Source organism: Drosophila subobscura, chromosome U (assembly GCF_008121235.1).
Source record: "Drosophila subobscura isolate 14011-0131.10 chromosome U, UCBerk_Dsub_1.0, whole genome shotgun sequence".
NCBI classification, from domain to species: domain Eukaryota; kingdom Metazoa; phylum Arthropoda; class Insecta; order Diptera; family Drosophilidae; genus Drosophila; species Drosophila subobscura.
Window position 1 is genome coordinate 22,620,401 of NC_048534.1, and position 16,208 is coordinate 22,636,608.

At 42.3% G+C, this 16,208-nt stretch overlaps 2 protein-coding genes across 2 annotated transcripts; one reads left to right on the forward strand and one right to left on the reverse strand.

Moving 5' to 3' along the window:
• Positions 1–7,529: 7,529 nt before the first annotated feature.
• LOC117900909 lies at positions 7,530–7,971 on the forward strand. Its single transcript, XM_034811469.1, has one exon. The coding sequence runs from the start codon at positions 7,586–7,588 to the stop codon at positions 7,880–7,882; it is 297 nt and encodes a 98-aa protein (XP_034667360.1). The 5' UTR covers positions 7,530–7,585; the 3' UTR covers positions 7,883–7,971.
• Positions 7,972–9,855: 1,884 nt separating this feature from the next.
• Positions 9,856–10,510, reverse strand: LOC117901447. Its single transcript, XM_034812192.1, has 4 exons — positions 10,380–10,510; positions 10,209–10,324; positions 10,068–10,149; positions 9,856–9,990 (listed from the first exon to the last, which is right to left on the reverse strand). The coding sequence occupies exons 1-4, from the start codon at positions 10,492–10,494 to the stop codon at positions 9,908–9,910; spliced, it is 396 nt and encodes a 131-aa protein (XP_034668083.1). The 5' UTR covers positions 10,495–10,510; the 3' UTR covers positions 9,856–9,907.
• Positions 10,511–16,208: the final 5,698 nt, after the last annotated feature.

A 16,208-nucleotide genomic window follows, 5' to 3' on the forward strand; every position in this document is an offset into this window, starting at 1 on the left:
TCGTAAATCTTTGAGTTTTATTCCTTACAACGAGAGGTCTCTCCACAGCAACTTCCTGTTCATTGGTTCTCCGGTCTTAACCTTAATAACTGAATTTGCAACGAACATTTCCGCACAAAATAAAATTGAGTTGTGTTTGCACGGTCAGAGGCCATTATGCTGGCTGGACCTGCCATTCGTGGCCATTTTCGCCCACCAAAAGCTGCAATTACCAGTTAAACCCAGTAAGTAGCCTGAGCAGAAAGGAAGTTGTTGCAGCTTCCTGCCCAGCTCGAGTTGCGGAGCCCAAGACGCTGCATTCTCTCCGCCGCCAGGCACTTAATACTTGCAGCACAAAGTTGCAGGAAGCAAGCAAAGTTTTTGTATATATTTTTTGGGACTATTTTTGATAATATTTGGCTGACTGCACGTTGCGTATTTTAATTTGCGCTTGTTTAATTATATTTTGCAAGCTACCCCAGATAAGTTTATGGCAGTTCCCAAATAGCTTGTCGAGGGGAGAACGAAAAAGAATGGCCCGCAGGAAAATTGTTAAAATTCTCAAGTCAGCGAAGGTAGCGTTGAAGTGATTTTCATGGGGTTACTTTAAGAAAGAGCGAAAGTGGGAGTTTAATTGGTGTTGTAGCAGAAACTTTTAATTTGTTTTTGAATAGTGTTTGTTGAGCTTTTGAGCTTTTTCAATAGCGGTTGAGGTATATAGAAAGTCCGTTAGGTTCGATGTGGTACATAAACCGTTAATTTTGCAAACGAAAGCGAACGCAGGTAGCTGCAAGAACGACACAAGAATTGATACATGACTATCGCCGCTACCTGCATGGCCGACGGGTGGAATTGGCGAAGCGACCGAGAGAGAGAGAGCGATGTTAAGAGAGCGTTGGCGCAGCTCGGGGCTGCTGCTGAAGCTGCGCATGAAGCTTAGCGAGAGCGCGAGAATAGAGCAGCAACGAAGAAGGCCGGATAGATAGACGAAAGAACGACAGCTGCCGCGCGTAAGCATGTGATAGAAACTTTTACATGAATATGTAAGTATGTACGTATGTACATATGCATGTACATGTGTTCTGGGAGTACAGATAATTTGCGTTTGACTGTAATTTAAGCACTTTACGACTTCATATCGAAGACCCACAGTCTTAAACAAATGGTGCACTCCCTTCTAGCTTTTATTTTTATAGCAAATATTGCTCAAATCTTTTTATAATTTTCTACATGATACCCACAGCTCTTACACACACACACGTGTGTGTATGTCACTTTCGAGCAATTGAGTTTATGCTGTATTGCTGGCTCGTAAAACGTTTTGCCAAAACAACAACATGAAGCTGCAGCACTTGGGGGATGTCACTTTGAAAGTTTTTTTGGGTCTGTAAATAAAACATAAGCATTTTGGCATACAAACAGCAGATACGAGTATATGGCAAGGAAATCGTGCCAAGCTGGGTCAACAGTGAGTGCCAGCACTGTCAACAATTCCCTCCCTCTCCCTATGCGGCCCGGAAAAAACATTTCCCCCCCGAGCAGTCGCTAGCTTTTGTCATGGCCCAATAATGAAAACAGTATGGCATCCCTTTACCAATACTTGTGTCCAGATACGAGCGCAAAAGTTTTGTCTTTCCATTCCTTTTTTTTTTGTCGGCTCTTAACCTTTGGGCTTGTTTCAACTAAAAGTTGGCTTTTGAGAGCATGTGGCAGATGTCATTAAAATCATATGCTGCGCTGGTCAAAAACTGGCGAATTGCTGAGAATCAGATAATGTTGACGTGCAACGAACCAGAACGGGGATAGAAACGAACACGAACACTCACGCGCACATTTGGCCGGAAGGACAGAGAAATGTGTTGCAGAGTGGACTTGGGGTAGAGCTGAGGGAAGTCGATGGGGGGATACCGTGGAGGGTAGAAAGTGGAATCAAATTCGAGGAGGATGACTACAGAATAAGGACACAAAAGAGCTGTGTAAATATGACAAGTGATGTAACTTAAGATTTACCAAGAAAAAGATAACTTTAAAAGAAGGAAAACTGCCAGAAATATCTATGGTTACGGTGCGGATACCTTAAAAAATGCACCAAAAAAAATTATAAATTTCCACGTATTACAGCATTAAAATATAACATGTTCCCATTGATTTTCGAAGCGTTTAGCACTCCTCTACTTTATGTTTGCTACCCTCTAAGCGTGCGCTTATCATAATAGATGGATGGGCTTTTGTGCGAAAGTTTCCAATATCTGGCCGGGCCGGCCGAGCAAATGTTTCCACACTGAGCGAGAGAGCAAGTTGAGGCCAACATTATGCTGCCCCATTTTGTGGCGAAAGACTGAAAGTGAGTGCTCGCCTCCGCAGCAGTGATAGTCGTCCCCTGGTGCTGCTGCTGCTGCTGCTCCCATGCCTCTTCTGCAGTGTGTGGTGTGCATTCAATTTCATGACGTCATTAGCGTTAATGGCTGTCCATGTGCATTATGCACAAGTTTAAATATTCATTTTAAAAATAATTTTTTCTAATGAAAATTTACATGAGCTGCAAATGAGCTAACGAGCGACGGCGAAGAACGAAACGAAACGAAACGAAAGAGCCAAACCAAACCGAACTCAACGGAAAGCAGCGGAACTCAAAACCAACCCTAAACCAAAGCTGAACTTAACTGAAGCGACGCCTTGCATTGAAAATAATGAACCATAAAGTGTTCTTCGCTATTAAAGTTGGGGTTTTATGCAGGATGAAGTACGAAGGAGTATGTAGGAATGCGAGGAGTGTGGAGCACCTGTGGTGGCGGTGTGCGGTTTCCTCTTTACCTTTCATCGAATAGTTGAAAGGATTTTGCCTGTTGTCATGGCGGATTTTACCCTCCACTTTCGTTAGTCAAGCCAAGATAAGGGGGGATCACATTACACGTGGCTTGTTGAATATTCACAAATTTTCATGTTTGTTTCCTTAACTATGGGATTTTGGTTAGCCCTCCATTAATGAAGTGCGTACAAGTACATGGCTGTGGCTGTTGCTGTGACAGCAACGGATTTCTTGATTAGTGTAAAACTAGCAGCGAAAGCAATGAAATTGGGGGACAAACTATGAACATTTTTATGGCAGATTGGAAGTTTGGGAATGTACATTGGGTGCACGAAACATTTGTACTCCACGCTTATAAATATAAGTTTTTAACAGTACTTAAATAAAATCCACTGTTCTGTTATGCTTTGCATTGTTAGATGCATCTCACCACTGTTAAGCTATCAGCTCCTTAACAGAGCTGTTCGCAAGAGAGAAGCGTGCGCTGTTAACACAGAAATTATCTGTCGCTACAGCTAAACAATTTAAGTTACATTTTTAATGTTTTTGCCAATAAAACCTAAGGAAGGAACTTGGAAAACGAAAGCCATAATTTATGTGTGTTATTTGGATATTTTTTCCTTCCATTATCTCCCCCTTGGTTGTCTGAATATATCCCCGCATTGACACCAAACTGCTCATTGCTGTCGATCAACTTTCGCGTCACTTTTCGTTAGCTTTTAAAATCCTTTTTAGTTTCAACACGTTTCGCCACACAAGCTGTTGCAGCTGCACATGGTGAGTTTGCCACATTCCTTGCCACGTTCCGGTGCCTTCCACGTAAATCCCTTTACAGCAAAGGCAACGTTGCATGAGTTGGCTTAGTCAGCGCTTACACGCAAAACTCCCACACATCAGGCGGTCATGTAAATGTTTCCACTACATATATAAATAAATGTACATATGTACATGTGTATTTTTCGGACTATCTCCAACGAGGCATGAAAAATGCCACCAAATTGCACAGCAACAAGGAAACAGACCATGCAACCCATTTGGTTCTACGACTTTAGTTTTTAACTTTTAACATTGAGAAGTCGAGCAGACTTTGTAAATTAGCGAATTTTTAAAAGCCACACACAAGAAAAGTCCAGGATGTCATCATTAGCCAGTTTCTAAATTCGATACAGCATCCTGTCGCTTAAGGAAACCCAATTGGTCTGTGCCCAGTTGACCCTTGACAGATCTGCTTCGGTCATTCTAGCAACATTGACGAATTTGTTGCAGCTGCGCACCAGAATATGCCATTCTTCTATCACCCATCAAACCATCAGAGGATTGTACCACTCACCCAACGCAGAACACTGACTCCGAACATATGCCAAAATTCGATAGGAAAACACGCATCCAAGACGGTGCTGAGCAGATGCCAAAGGTAACCCGCAGCTCTTGTCAGTGATGTAAAATTCCAAATGGAATAATAATCACAGTCCGGATACCCAACTTCTAAATATATACGCGGAAAGTAGCAACAATTAACAGCGATTTTCTTTATCATGACTTGGAAAGAGCGTAAGAAAATAGTGAAAATAATTGTGAAGCATTAGCTTGGGCTGCTTTGATTTGAATGAACGCAAAACTAAGCTCAAATCTAAGCTTTTATGTATTCTACTTTCAAATATCTTGCAGCTACCTTTGGTTGCCATGATTCTGTCCAAAACGATTGTTAAAAACTTTAGCCGGATTTCCGGAGACCGCATGCATGCCTGGACCCATGCCGCAACGGCAGAGGCGGAGGCCCTGCTAAAAGTTTCGAGTGCACATGAACGATTGAACTAGTTCCTGCAATCGCACTCGAAAGCGCCGCATGGGTTCCGGCTTGGCCTTGTTTTTGCGGTTAAGTCCACATGCCACATGCTTCATGCCCCAAAAACTATGCCATGTGGTTAGTGTCGTGTTGTTGCTGTTGCTGTTGCTGTTGCAAAAATATCAGCATTCTTTTTTGTTGCTGTTAGTTTTTGTTGGCTGTCTGCATTTTATGACTCTGCCTGCTGCAGTGTGGCGAGAAACGAGCTGCTGTCAGCCGAGTGCGAACAGGAGAGAGAGCGACAGAAGGGGTGTGGGAAAGAGAGTAATTGTTACATGCATTCAAGTCGACTTGCTGTGGTTGGCGCCCCGCACCAGACGACAGATAGGCAATTTAATGCCTCGACAATGCCGCATTATTAGTGATCCTTTACCGAAACCATCTTCCGCCTCCGCCAGCACATGGCCGTCATAGGCCGGATAGGACCGACCATATGTGTGTGTGCGTGAAACCGAGTTGTGCATAATAAATTAACCGCATGGTCGGTTCGAGAGTTTTGCTCATTAAAGCACATTTGTATTTAGTTGTGCATAAAACATTAAGCGAAAATGTGACCAACATGACCGCGTACGCACAGAACAGACCATGGGCCCAATGGCCATGTGGGTGTCCGCAGTGGTGTCCGTGTCCGTGTCTCTGTCCGCTGTGGGTGTCCGCATGTCCCTGTTTGCGTAATTACACTTGTCCTTGCCCTAAACGAATTCATGCCAATTCATATTTATAGTATAAATTCTGTCACTGCGTCCCGGCAATGCGTGAAGATTGCAATCGAGTGAGGAATTTCTCATTTGCATGTCCCCCAGCGCTCCACTCTATCGCTTTCACCCTCTCTGGTTGGATTCCCTGTAATTATGTGATTAAAAAGCGCTCAACCCATTTGCTCACTATTGATTGAAATGAAGTGACTGTCATTTCATTTAGTTCTCAAGGGCACAGGTCAGGCCACGTGTTTGGGGACCTGTTTATGTCGCACTTGTGCAGAATGTTTGAATTTGTACGATTATTTAGGGCTTATAATTACTGTGTAAGCAGAAGGCTAAACTAGCTATGCAATCGTTTAATGATGTTCAGTACTCACCAGAGAGAAGTTACGTGGAGCTTCTACTGCTTACAGGAGAGCTTTTCAGTTCACATGAAAAATAGAAAAATTAATTGGTTAATTTACTTATTTTTAGAAGACATTTGGAAATAAATTGGGATACTTATTAGTTCATAAAAATCAATTTAAATTGCTTGAAAAAATGTAGTTGTCTTTATATTTTAATTTAATTCTAATTTCAGTTATTTCAGACTTGTATTTTCACTACTAACTAAACTTCTTTCGAGTTTTCCATTCTTTTATTATCTTATTAATGCTACAAGTTCTAAGTCCAGCAAAAAATGAATGATTTATTTCGCCCTAATGCCCCTTTTCTCCACTCTACATCATAAAAAGCTCATATTTCGTTGTCAGAAATGTGGCATTTACCATAACAATAAGTTGTCTCCTGTTTGTGCATTCCATTCACACAGACAGCCACACAAAGGACATCATATATGCGTGTAGGAAAAGGAAAACCCCAAAATATTATGACAAACTTTATTACGCCAAAAAAATAACTGTAGGACAATGGCCCAGAATTATGCTTATGAAAATGAAATTTATTTGCCAACTACCCAAAGGGGAAGTAAAAACCTCATGCCGCATGACCCTTCAGCCCCCTGTCCATCGGCCACCGCGTTGGCATGCAGAGGGAGCAAAACGATTTAAACTTTCATTACGCCCAACACATATTCTCTCTCGCTCTCTCGCCCTCACGCTCTCTCTTCTGTTCCGTTTCCTGCTCCCTCTCCCACATTAGGCCACTTGAGCGACAGCCATTCATAAATGGTTATCTGTGTGCGTGCGTGAGTGGAGTAATTGTCCAGCTGTTTCACCGCCTTTGTGGAGTACTCATGCTGCTGTACTGGCATGACGCTTTCTAAATGCAACAAAAAGTCTACAGGAACCCAGGTACAAATATGAAGACCTAGGAAAATAATTTCTGATATGTATTTGGAACATATTTAAAATCCATTTTACGCTTTTATCTCTGTAGTATTTGAAGTAAACATTCCCCTCAGCAAGTGTCATTCTGTTACTTATTTGTTTTACTTTCCCATGGCCATGCTTCGCGGAGTTTTTTGTGTATTTTCTTTTCAGCGTGTCTTCGTTCGCACCCTTTCATCTTTTTCCTTCTGCGCTGTTCGCTTTCTTTTTCTTCTGGCTGCTCTTTTTGTTTTTATCATTATTGCTCATCAGACGCTGTTTCTAATGAAGTCGTTCAAATTGAAAACTTTCAACGCGTCTGAGCATGTGTTTCTTTGCTCTGTCTGTGGCTTTCCCTCTCGTATCTTGTTTACCACATCCTGCTGCTCATGCATCTTGTCTTCCCTTCTACATCTTACTTCCAGCCGTCTTGGCCCCATTTTTGTGGCGTTTCGGCTTATGTCCTTGCTTTATGGCCCTTTATTTTGGTACAGTTTTTATTTTTTTTCTCACTCGCCCTTCAACCATTTGGTCCACCGATTTTGTACGCCTCTTTCGCCATTAAATGTTTATTTTTGTGCGGTTTTTCTCTGGTTTGGGTTGTTGTTGCGATGTGTGTGTGTTTTGTGTAATCAGCTTTAAGCTCTCTATGCCAGCAGCCGCTTTATGTGCTGCAAAACATGTACAAATATTTGCCAAACAAACTGAATTTGTTTGTCTGGGTTTTGGCCTCTCATTTGGAAGGTAATTTGGTGGTTTGGCCAAGTACATAATTAGAATTTGCCTCTTATATGCTTAAGCTCTGCTTAAATTTAACATTTCCTGGACATAAATGTCATCCCCAAATATGCTTAAATGATTTTTAAAGGCACACATAAAAACATCTAAATTAGAAGTTCCCAAATTGTTTGCCTGTTTGGCCTGGACTTCCCTGCCGCTCAAGATGGTCTGCCGCTTCAATCCTTTTTATGTTGGTCCAACACCACCAACCTGTTGCACCTCGGAGACGATCAATTCCTGCGACTGTCCGCCCTGTTCGCCCGACACTGGATACCAAGAGCCGCGCTGTCAGTGCGACTCTTGCTGTCCAGGTACAATGGATTGTGCAGTTAAATGTGAAAAGGCAGCAAAACCTGAGGCAAAGGCTGCAGCTGCAAGTGTCAAAGGATTTTCCAAGTGCACACCGACAGCAAAGACGACGATGTGCAATCCTGCATGCAGCGAAGCTGTCAAGAAATAGAACATTTGAGAGACAGATATGGGAGTGTTAAGGATATGATCAGGATATGGGGAGAAGAACTTGAATAAATAAATGAATTTTGGTTGAAATTGTGTAAAAACTTTACTACCACAGAGAGGGTCGAAAAAGGGAAAGACAAAGTGAAAGCCTTAAATCAGAGCACCAAAAATATGAGCTAAATTGATTGAATTTCCTTATGAATTTCTGCAATAAAAACTCCAAATCATCCTCAAGAAAAGGTCAATAGCACACTCTCATTTTCCTTGGAAAAATTGAATTAAGTCTGCTGCAAAATATGCGGCATGAAAAACATACAGAACTCGTGGACTGCTTCTTAAAACTCAATTACTTGCCGCTCAGCAATCCTCACACATCCAGACGACCAGTACAAAAACACATCCATGCCTATGTCTTATAGTATATTAAATCAAAGTCAGCCACCACAAATATTTTCTCAAATTCAATTTGGTCCATAAGAAAGCAAAAACACAAGGCAAACGGCAATAAAAACTTAATAAAAAGCAATGAAAACATAGAAAACCTTTGCAGAGTCGTCCTAAACAATTTGTCGACTGTCGACAAGTAAACGGTTTCGCTTTTACTCAATTTTCCTTCTGAACTTTGCCCCGTCTCCTTCGACGACTTCTTGAGGCGCACTAATTTAATTTTGCCGCCGAGAAAAGTGGCTGCTGGTTGAAGGGCACTGGTAATTGATTTCATTAAACCATTTGCCAGGCGGTGGGGAATGCAAATTGTTAGACAATGGGAAATATCTGAATTAGAATCATTTCCCTATGCCATGCCCTCTCTCTCTCCCACTCTTCATGGCTGCTTGGAAATCAAGGCTCATTCTGACAGGCAAAATCAGCGTTGACAACTTGTCCAACAAGTTCTGGCACATGTCCGTTGCTCTTCTTATTTAACATTGGCATTAGGGATTAATTTATCTATGACAAACATGGCTTGTTCATCCACTTGTACCATGACTGTCATCTGTGGGTTGTCTGTCCTCTGGGCATATCCTTCACTGTCTCCGATTCTTGTGGAGTCAGTGTCAACATTGCTTGCATTGTTTTTCCATGTTTTTCAATGTTTCTTTTAGTTCATACACATTTTTCTTTGTCAATATGCTTTGTAAGACGTTAGGTTATCAATTTTATATGGGAGTATGTTGACTTCTTGATTTATTTTGGAGCATAGGTGAAACACGAGAGGAGTGAGAGAAGAAGAAACTGTCAAGCTTTTGAGCTTTTACGAGGTTTGATATTGTCAATGGGCCACTCCTTTTGCAAACAAAAGCGAACGCAGTTAGTTTCAAGAACGATCAGTCAATTCATAACGGTGACGCTCAGCTCAAGACTACCTGCAGGGCCTACGGGCAGAATGGCCGAAGCGAGAGAGAGAAAAAGAGAGCGATGTAAAGAGAGCGTTGCAGCAGCTTCGGGGCTGCTGCTAAGCTGCGCACGAACTTAAGCTGGAGTGGGAGAAAAGTGCAAGCAAGAAGAAGGCGGGATAGATAGACGACAGAACGGCCGCTGCCGCTCGTAAACATAAGCTAGAAATAAATATGTACATACGCACATATGTAAGTATGTATGTACATATGTATGTATGTTGCTGTACAATGAGTAGCGCAAATAGCGAAAAGCTATTAAGCATTTTACGATTAAATATCGGACTGGTAGCCCTGAATGCACCTAAATATGTCAACTAAAGCTGTGTATGAATGCATAGCCACAACCCTTCCTTCACCATACCATCATTGGCCAACATTTCTTTGGTTAATTTAGTTTTCCATGCGAAAGCCATCTGTATTTCGCCAGCTCTATGAAAGTCCTTCGTTTTTTTCACCTTAAAACCCAACCCGAAAGCCAATTAAATTTGTGTTGCTGAAGCGTGCTGCTGATTGCAGCCACATACCCAATTGAGAGTTTTTAATACAAAAAACAGGAAGCAAGACAACGCCACGAACGTTGTATACCCTTGAAGACCCTTGATGACCCTTTTGGCTGTAGGTCTAAAATTTTAATTGGAATCGGAAAACGGTATTGACTTCCAGCGCTTTTCATAATAGCGGCACACCCTGGTTAGGGCAACGAAGTGAATGACTGAAATCAGAGAAGGAGCAATTAAAATAAGTAAACAGAGAATATGTTCGATGCCCTGTTGAACCAAAACCACCTACTTGGAAAAATAATGGTGCCGAGCAAAAAGAATGGGAATAAATTGCTCAGATTTTTACCAATTGTGAACATCCGTTTGCTATCCTGCAGAGTAAAAACTTATTTAATACTTTGTGGTAAGGAAAAATAGATACCTAACTGACCCTCCAATCTCCAAGCATGATCAAAATGCCAGACAACCCATGTAGTGGCGCACAAATACAGATCGTAATTGTATACAAACAAACTACAATGTCGTAATATCGCGAATGTATGCCATCTGAAAAAACATCCGATTAGTTTTTTCTCGCTTACAGATGCCATTTTTTACTTACGCTCATGTCCGATGATGGCGAGATAACCCAGAAAGCTCCATGTAAGGCCGAGTATTATGTTCCATATTGCAAAACACCAGGTGCATATTTTATCAAAACTTTTTGATTGACACATGGTGAAACATTTTTTGTGATATTTTTGGTCAGACGTGTTTGTTGGGCCTTGCTATGATTTAAAAATGTGCTACTACAGCAGCGCTGTTAACAGCAAAGCTTAACAGCCTGTCTACAGTTCTGTTAGAGCTCACCGACAGCGCGCTCTGAGAGTGCACTTGCGCTCGGTTTCACGACCCACAACGGCTCGCGCTCGCTCTCACGATCCATAACGGCTCGCATGCGGCCTTAGCTTGCAAGCTATAACAAGTGATGCTTCAACCCCCGCTCCGAAGTGGGAATAAGCCGCGACACCATCGAGTGCATCCGTACGACAAAAAAAAGCGAAATTGTTTTAAATTGTTCACTGCTCGATTTCCATAATCACTTTTAAAATTATAATATTTATCAAGTGCACTTTGTTTAACCGTTTTTCATTTTAATTATGCCTGAGTGATAGTTTTTGCAAACTCTTGTAATTATTCGAAAACAAGCGAGAAGAAGTCAAAAACAAAGCCGCCGCTGCAACTGCGGCTACCTCTCTCACTCTCGCTCTCTCTTTTGGCAACACTCTCCGCTCGAAGAGTATTAAATTTGCATCATATTGTCGACACCTAGCGACGATTTTTCTTTTCTTTCTTTTCTTCTTGCTTCGACTTTTTCCCTGTTCCCTTTCGCTGCCTTCGCTGCGCTGCTCATGTGTCACTGACATTGTTATCCTTTCGTCCGGTGGCTTTGCCAAGGGAATACGTATTTTTCTTTCCGCACCGTTGAAATATGCACCCGAAAAGCCAAAGGAAGAGTACTGCCATCATTCCTTTTGGAGTACTTGAACTCCACTTGCGAAATCCCTTGAGAGACAGAGAGTTCCAGCTTCTGCTGCAACTTTCGTCTTGGCGTCTTGGCCATTATGTATGCATCGGTATGCAAATGCTGGCTGGCTGGCTGGCTGACTGGGACTGGCGCTGGAGCTTCATTTATCATTGACGTTGACTTTTATGCACGCCATCCATAACTTTGGATGCGGCTGAACCGGACATTGATTTGGTGTGTCCGGCGCATGTCCTGTCGAGAGCAGTGGTCCAGTGAGGGTTTTGAATTTTGATGCTGATTGGCCCGGATTGATGGCGCCACTTGAGTCTGGCCGTCTGCGCCGGCCGTTCACGCCTCTTTGCTTTCAATTAATTAGTTTCGTAATTGGGCTCAGGTGTCGTTGCTGCTGCTGCTGCTGCTGGTGGAGCTCTCCTTCTGGCTTGATCCTTGCCACTTGTATTTGCTCGCAATTGCGGCTCCAGCGGTTTATTTGCATACAATCAAACTGGTTGGGAAATTTGTTGCAGATTCAGCTGAAATGGCTCGGGATTTACCGAAGTGTTTACTCTCTCGCCCAGCAGCAGCTAATTAGTTGTGCAAATTTTCAATTGCTTGATTGGGCAATCGAAAGGGGTCGTGGCACAATGGAGGCATGTGGCAGGTCCAATTAAGGATTTCCTAGAATTAAGTTGCACAATTTTCAGTTATATCTTTTATTTGTTTTTGCAGCAGCTTAAGAGTGATTTAAGTCCCTTCTGTTGATGTGTTTTTATGTTCAACTGTTGCTCAAATGTTGTCCCATTTGCTGTACTAATTTTTATGGCTGCCATTATTTATGCATAAGGACAGGCCGGAGTGCGTGTCTCCAGCTGAAGTATGAGTAAATAAGGCCAAAATATTAAATGCACGACCCATCCCCCACACCATAAACAGCTGTCGAGTAGCCACTTGGAACAACATTCCGCCGCTGGAATGGAACTTAGTTGGGCGGAAGCTGAGGGCTGAGGGCTGAGGCCGCAAGGACAAACATTTTGGCAGCCATTGTCGTCTTCGTTGTCGTTGTGTTGGTGTCCTGTTTGTTTGTTATTCCTGGTCGTGCGTGCTTTAATGCCAACACGTTTCACACTCCGTGTGTGTGGTGTGTCTGTCTTCATGCTTTCCAATTAAGTCGAGGAGATAAAACAAAAGCTGGTGGCAGCAAAGGTGGAAAAGCCAGCCGGAAAGTTTTCTACGTTATGACTCAAGACAATGGCGCTAACTTAGCTCTCTCTCTCTCTGTGAGCTCTGTTTTTGTGCGCTGCCATGAAGAAGTATTTGTTTGCTGTCAAAACAACTTTTGGCTTCTGCGAGAAGAAAGCATTGCCTGCTTCTGGGGCGACATCATATAGGGGCAGCGAGATAATCGATTGAATTGACGCTGGAGCCTTAGACAATACATTTGCAACAGATCCTAAATCATTGAAGGATATAAATTTAGATGTATTACTAAACTTTGGAGGAAGTTTCAACTGCAGAAACTCAGCAGTTCCGTGTCTGCATGAGTATAATAATTTCTACAGCTCTCCATTAGTGCATTATCATTCAAAATACTTTCTTTCCATGAACTTGCTCTCCATATTGTCACGGGCATATAATCCCCTTAATCCACTCAAACACCCCCGCACACCCATCGAATATTTCGCTCAATTTGCTGCTCCTCACTTAACCCAATTATGGCCAAAAATAATATTTATTTCGCAGACTACGCACTCATTTAGGGCCCATTAAATATTAATGAATGCCGTTGAAAGCAGAAATATTGTTTTCCATGGAAACATGAGTTTTTCCTTGCACAAAAATGTTCTGATTATGCGCCAAAAAAATGTCGAAATTTATATGAGAAATGATCTAGAAGGAATTTAACTTTGCTGAAGAAGAGTCACATTGTTATCAATTTTCTGTAATAACCAAATAAAGAAGAACAAAATTAAGCTAAGCCGATTTAGATATCGATTGCACACGCATTCAATCAAATAATTTGGTGGCACAGTCAACACAAAGCGGCGAAGGATAAATCGCAGGACAAACAGCTGTGTCAACTTTATTCTTTTGTTGCCGCGACATTTTGCCCAAACTTTTGTGCAAAGTGTAAATTTAAGCTGATTTATAGGTTGTCTTTTATACCCTGTAGGCAGGGGGATTGGGGGTAGATGCCTCCCTTGTTGGAGATGCATTTCTCTGAATATTAATAAATATTTTGTTTAGGATTTTTAGACACCCCAGAAGACCCTCAAACTAGATGTTTTCTCAAGCTTTCTTTTAATCCTATTAACAACGTAATTATTTCCTTAGCACAACATCAAATAAAGCCATCATCCGAGGGTATTTATCTCTTACCGAACCATGGAAAGAAATTACCTATTTTGATTTGATGAAAATGCTTACAATGCCCCCCCCCAATGTCTCGAAATGAGAGTGAAGTAATCCGCTTATGCGTGCAAAATTTGTTGCTGCTGGTGCGAACATTGAATAATCACCAGCCCAGCAGCCCAGACAATAACAGCAACAGCCAGCAACAATAATAAAGAAGTAATTTGCATTCGCAAAATATGAATGAAAAAGAAAGATTAGGCAAACGTCTATTGATTTCATGGACTACAATGGAGGGGCATAAAGAAATTATTTCTGATTGTAATTTAATGGTAATTTTTGGGCATGGGATTTGTGTTTATTGTATATAATTGGTTTGACTTAATTTGTAATTTATGCTAACTTAGAGTCACTATTTTTGCTACATATTTGCCGCAGCTTTTGGAACAGAATCCAAATCCATGCACATATCTCTTCATAGCTCACCCCTTCCTAGCATTAATATTTTGCGGGTCATCTCATCATAGTCTACTCTCTAATGTGTTGTTAATTATGTTTCCGGCGACAGTCTGGCAGCGACAGGCCCATTACTTAGGTCACGCTGCCCATGTGCATGAGGTAAACACTGTGCCGAACCGCCAAAATGATTAATGCACAAACTTGCTGGGCGAAACGCAAAAAGAAATTATAGGAGCGAAACGAGCCTCCCAATATAATCCTTGCCCCCACTGCTGTTGCTTGTAAAGCTGTGAACCTGTGTTGCAAAATGTCAACTGATTAGCACAGAGAGACAGCGGGAGGGAGAGAGCAAGCTCTGTGTTATTAACACGCCAAGTAAAGCACAGGACAGGCTCAGGACATGCGTGTAAGTGTGCATGGCAGGAGATGCCTCTCGACTGACAGCGACACCCAGCAGACAGCAGACAGGAGTGGAACTAACAGAACTAGAACTAACAGGAAAGTGGCAATTAAACCGGTTAGCAGCCAGGAACTACGGCTAGCAGCCTGTGCGGAAAAGCTGCTCAACAAAATAAATAAGAAATTAAAGAAGGAATTATTTGGCAAGTCAAATGGGGACAGACAGAGCGGAAAGTTTTAGGAGAACTTATAAATGAATACTAATTAAACAGATTAAGTTAAGATCAACTTGCAACAGGTGCAACTACGAATAATAAATTAAAGAACTTACTCCAGTTTAAGCATGTAAAAAAAGCATTTAAAAAGGCAACAAAAGAGCAACTGATGTTCGTAATTAAAGCTCGTAAATTGGGTTACTAAAGTCATTAACAGAACTGTCAATCAGTCGTTGACTGCCTCCTGCCCCACACAGCAGTCCGATATGCCCCAACCATTGCCTGAGCGTTGGGCATAAATACTGGAAGGGAAAAGTTGATGCCCCGTGATAAAACTGCGGAAGCGGAAAAAATGCCGATAGCATCTGCTGGCAAGCGAAGGAAGGCGCAAAAAGGAAGCTGGCAAAATGTTTGTCCAGGTCATGTCAGAGTCCGGACCACGCCAGAAGTGAGGCTGGCTTTTCACGTATGCCTGACACACGGCGTCTTAAATAAGAAAACAGGCAGCAAGAGGGAAAAACTGTTATTCACCTGTCTACCCACACATGCACACACACACAAATAAAGGCCAGACCCGCCTCAACAATTTTCCGCCTTACACGTACTCGGATGTGTGTGGGTCTGATAGGGGGGAAGACGCATAAACGATTTTCCCTGACTTGGGGGAGTTAACCTTGTCGTGGCAGGGCATCTGCCACACACATCTACCCCACGGGGGTGTCGAGTTCAGGCTTCCGCTCTGAGGCAGCTCTTGTGAGGAAATCGGTTTGTCTTCCGGCTGCGTCTTCGGCTGCATTTCTATGATTTCCTTCGAGCCACAGTCGCACAGTGCAGGGAGGCGTACAGCTTGGATGGGGCGAGGCGTGTGTCCTGGTTAACGAGCTGTTGCCTGAATCCAGCTCCATCTGCGTGGAATATGTTCCAGCATACTTTGAACTTTACATTTTGACAGAGAGAAATGCTGCAAGATTTTGTCTCGAATCAAGCAGAGTTTTCCTTCCCATGTTTCCCATTAACTGTCTTTCCTTGGTGCATCTCTTGGGTTGCAAAATCTGTGAAGCACAAACAGCACGGGGGAAAAAATGATGAATAGATATTTCCGCTTGTTCTACTGATGGAAAGTTTTCATGGCAAAACCATTTGGGAAATATATTCCATGGCTGCTTAATATTCTACCAATATATTTAGGGATATTCTTCAGTGCAACATTCGTGCACTCCCCATCCGTAAATCTATCTGCTGGAATTTGCATGCAGCAAGGACAAAAGACTTTTGTTTTTCTAGTGGCAAATCCATCAGAAATTTCTCCATGCTGCTTTTTGGAATAACCTTCCCACGCAGCATCTTGGCTTGGGCTTATCGCTGAAGGAATAGCTGAGGAGCAGGACCCGTATTTTATGTTATTCTTTATGCTGCGCGTGCATGAAGACACCCTCCAAGGCCGCCCTAAAATAACTCAAAATGAGGAAAACATTTTGAAGCCGCCTTCAGCCGTGTTTTA

Bases quoted from the DNA above. Each gene is read 5' to 3' on its own strand.
- LOC117900909 (XM_034811469.1), top strand. From the start codon at position 7,586: ATGGTCTGCCGCTTCAATCCTTTTTATGTTGGTCCAACACCACCAACC.
- LOC117901447 (XM_034812192.1), bottom strand. From the start codon at position 10,494: ATGTGTCAATCAAAAAGTTTTGATAAAATATGCACCTGGTGTTTTGCA. The intron at 10,150-10,208 runs GTCAGTTAGGTA...TTTACTCTGCAG, and splicing joins TCATGCTTGGAGATTGGAGG to GATAGCAAACGGATGTTCAC. The intron at 9,991-10,067 runs GTAGGTGGTTTT...CTCTGATTTCAG, and splicing joins CGGCACCATTATTTTTCCAA to TCATTCACTTCGTTGCCCTA.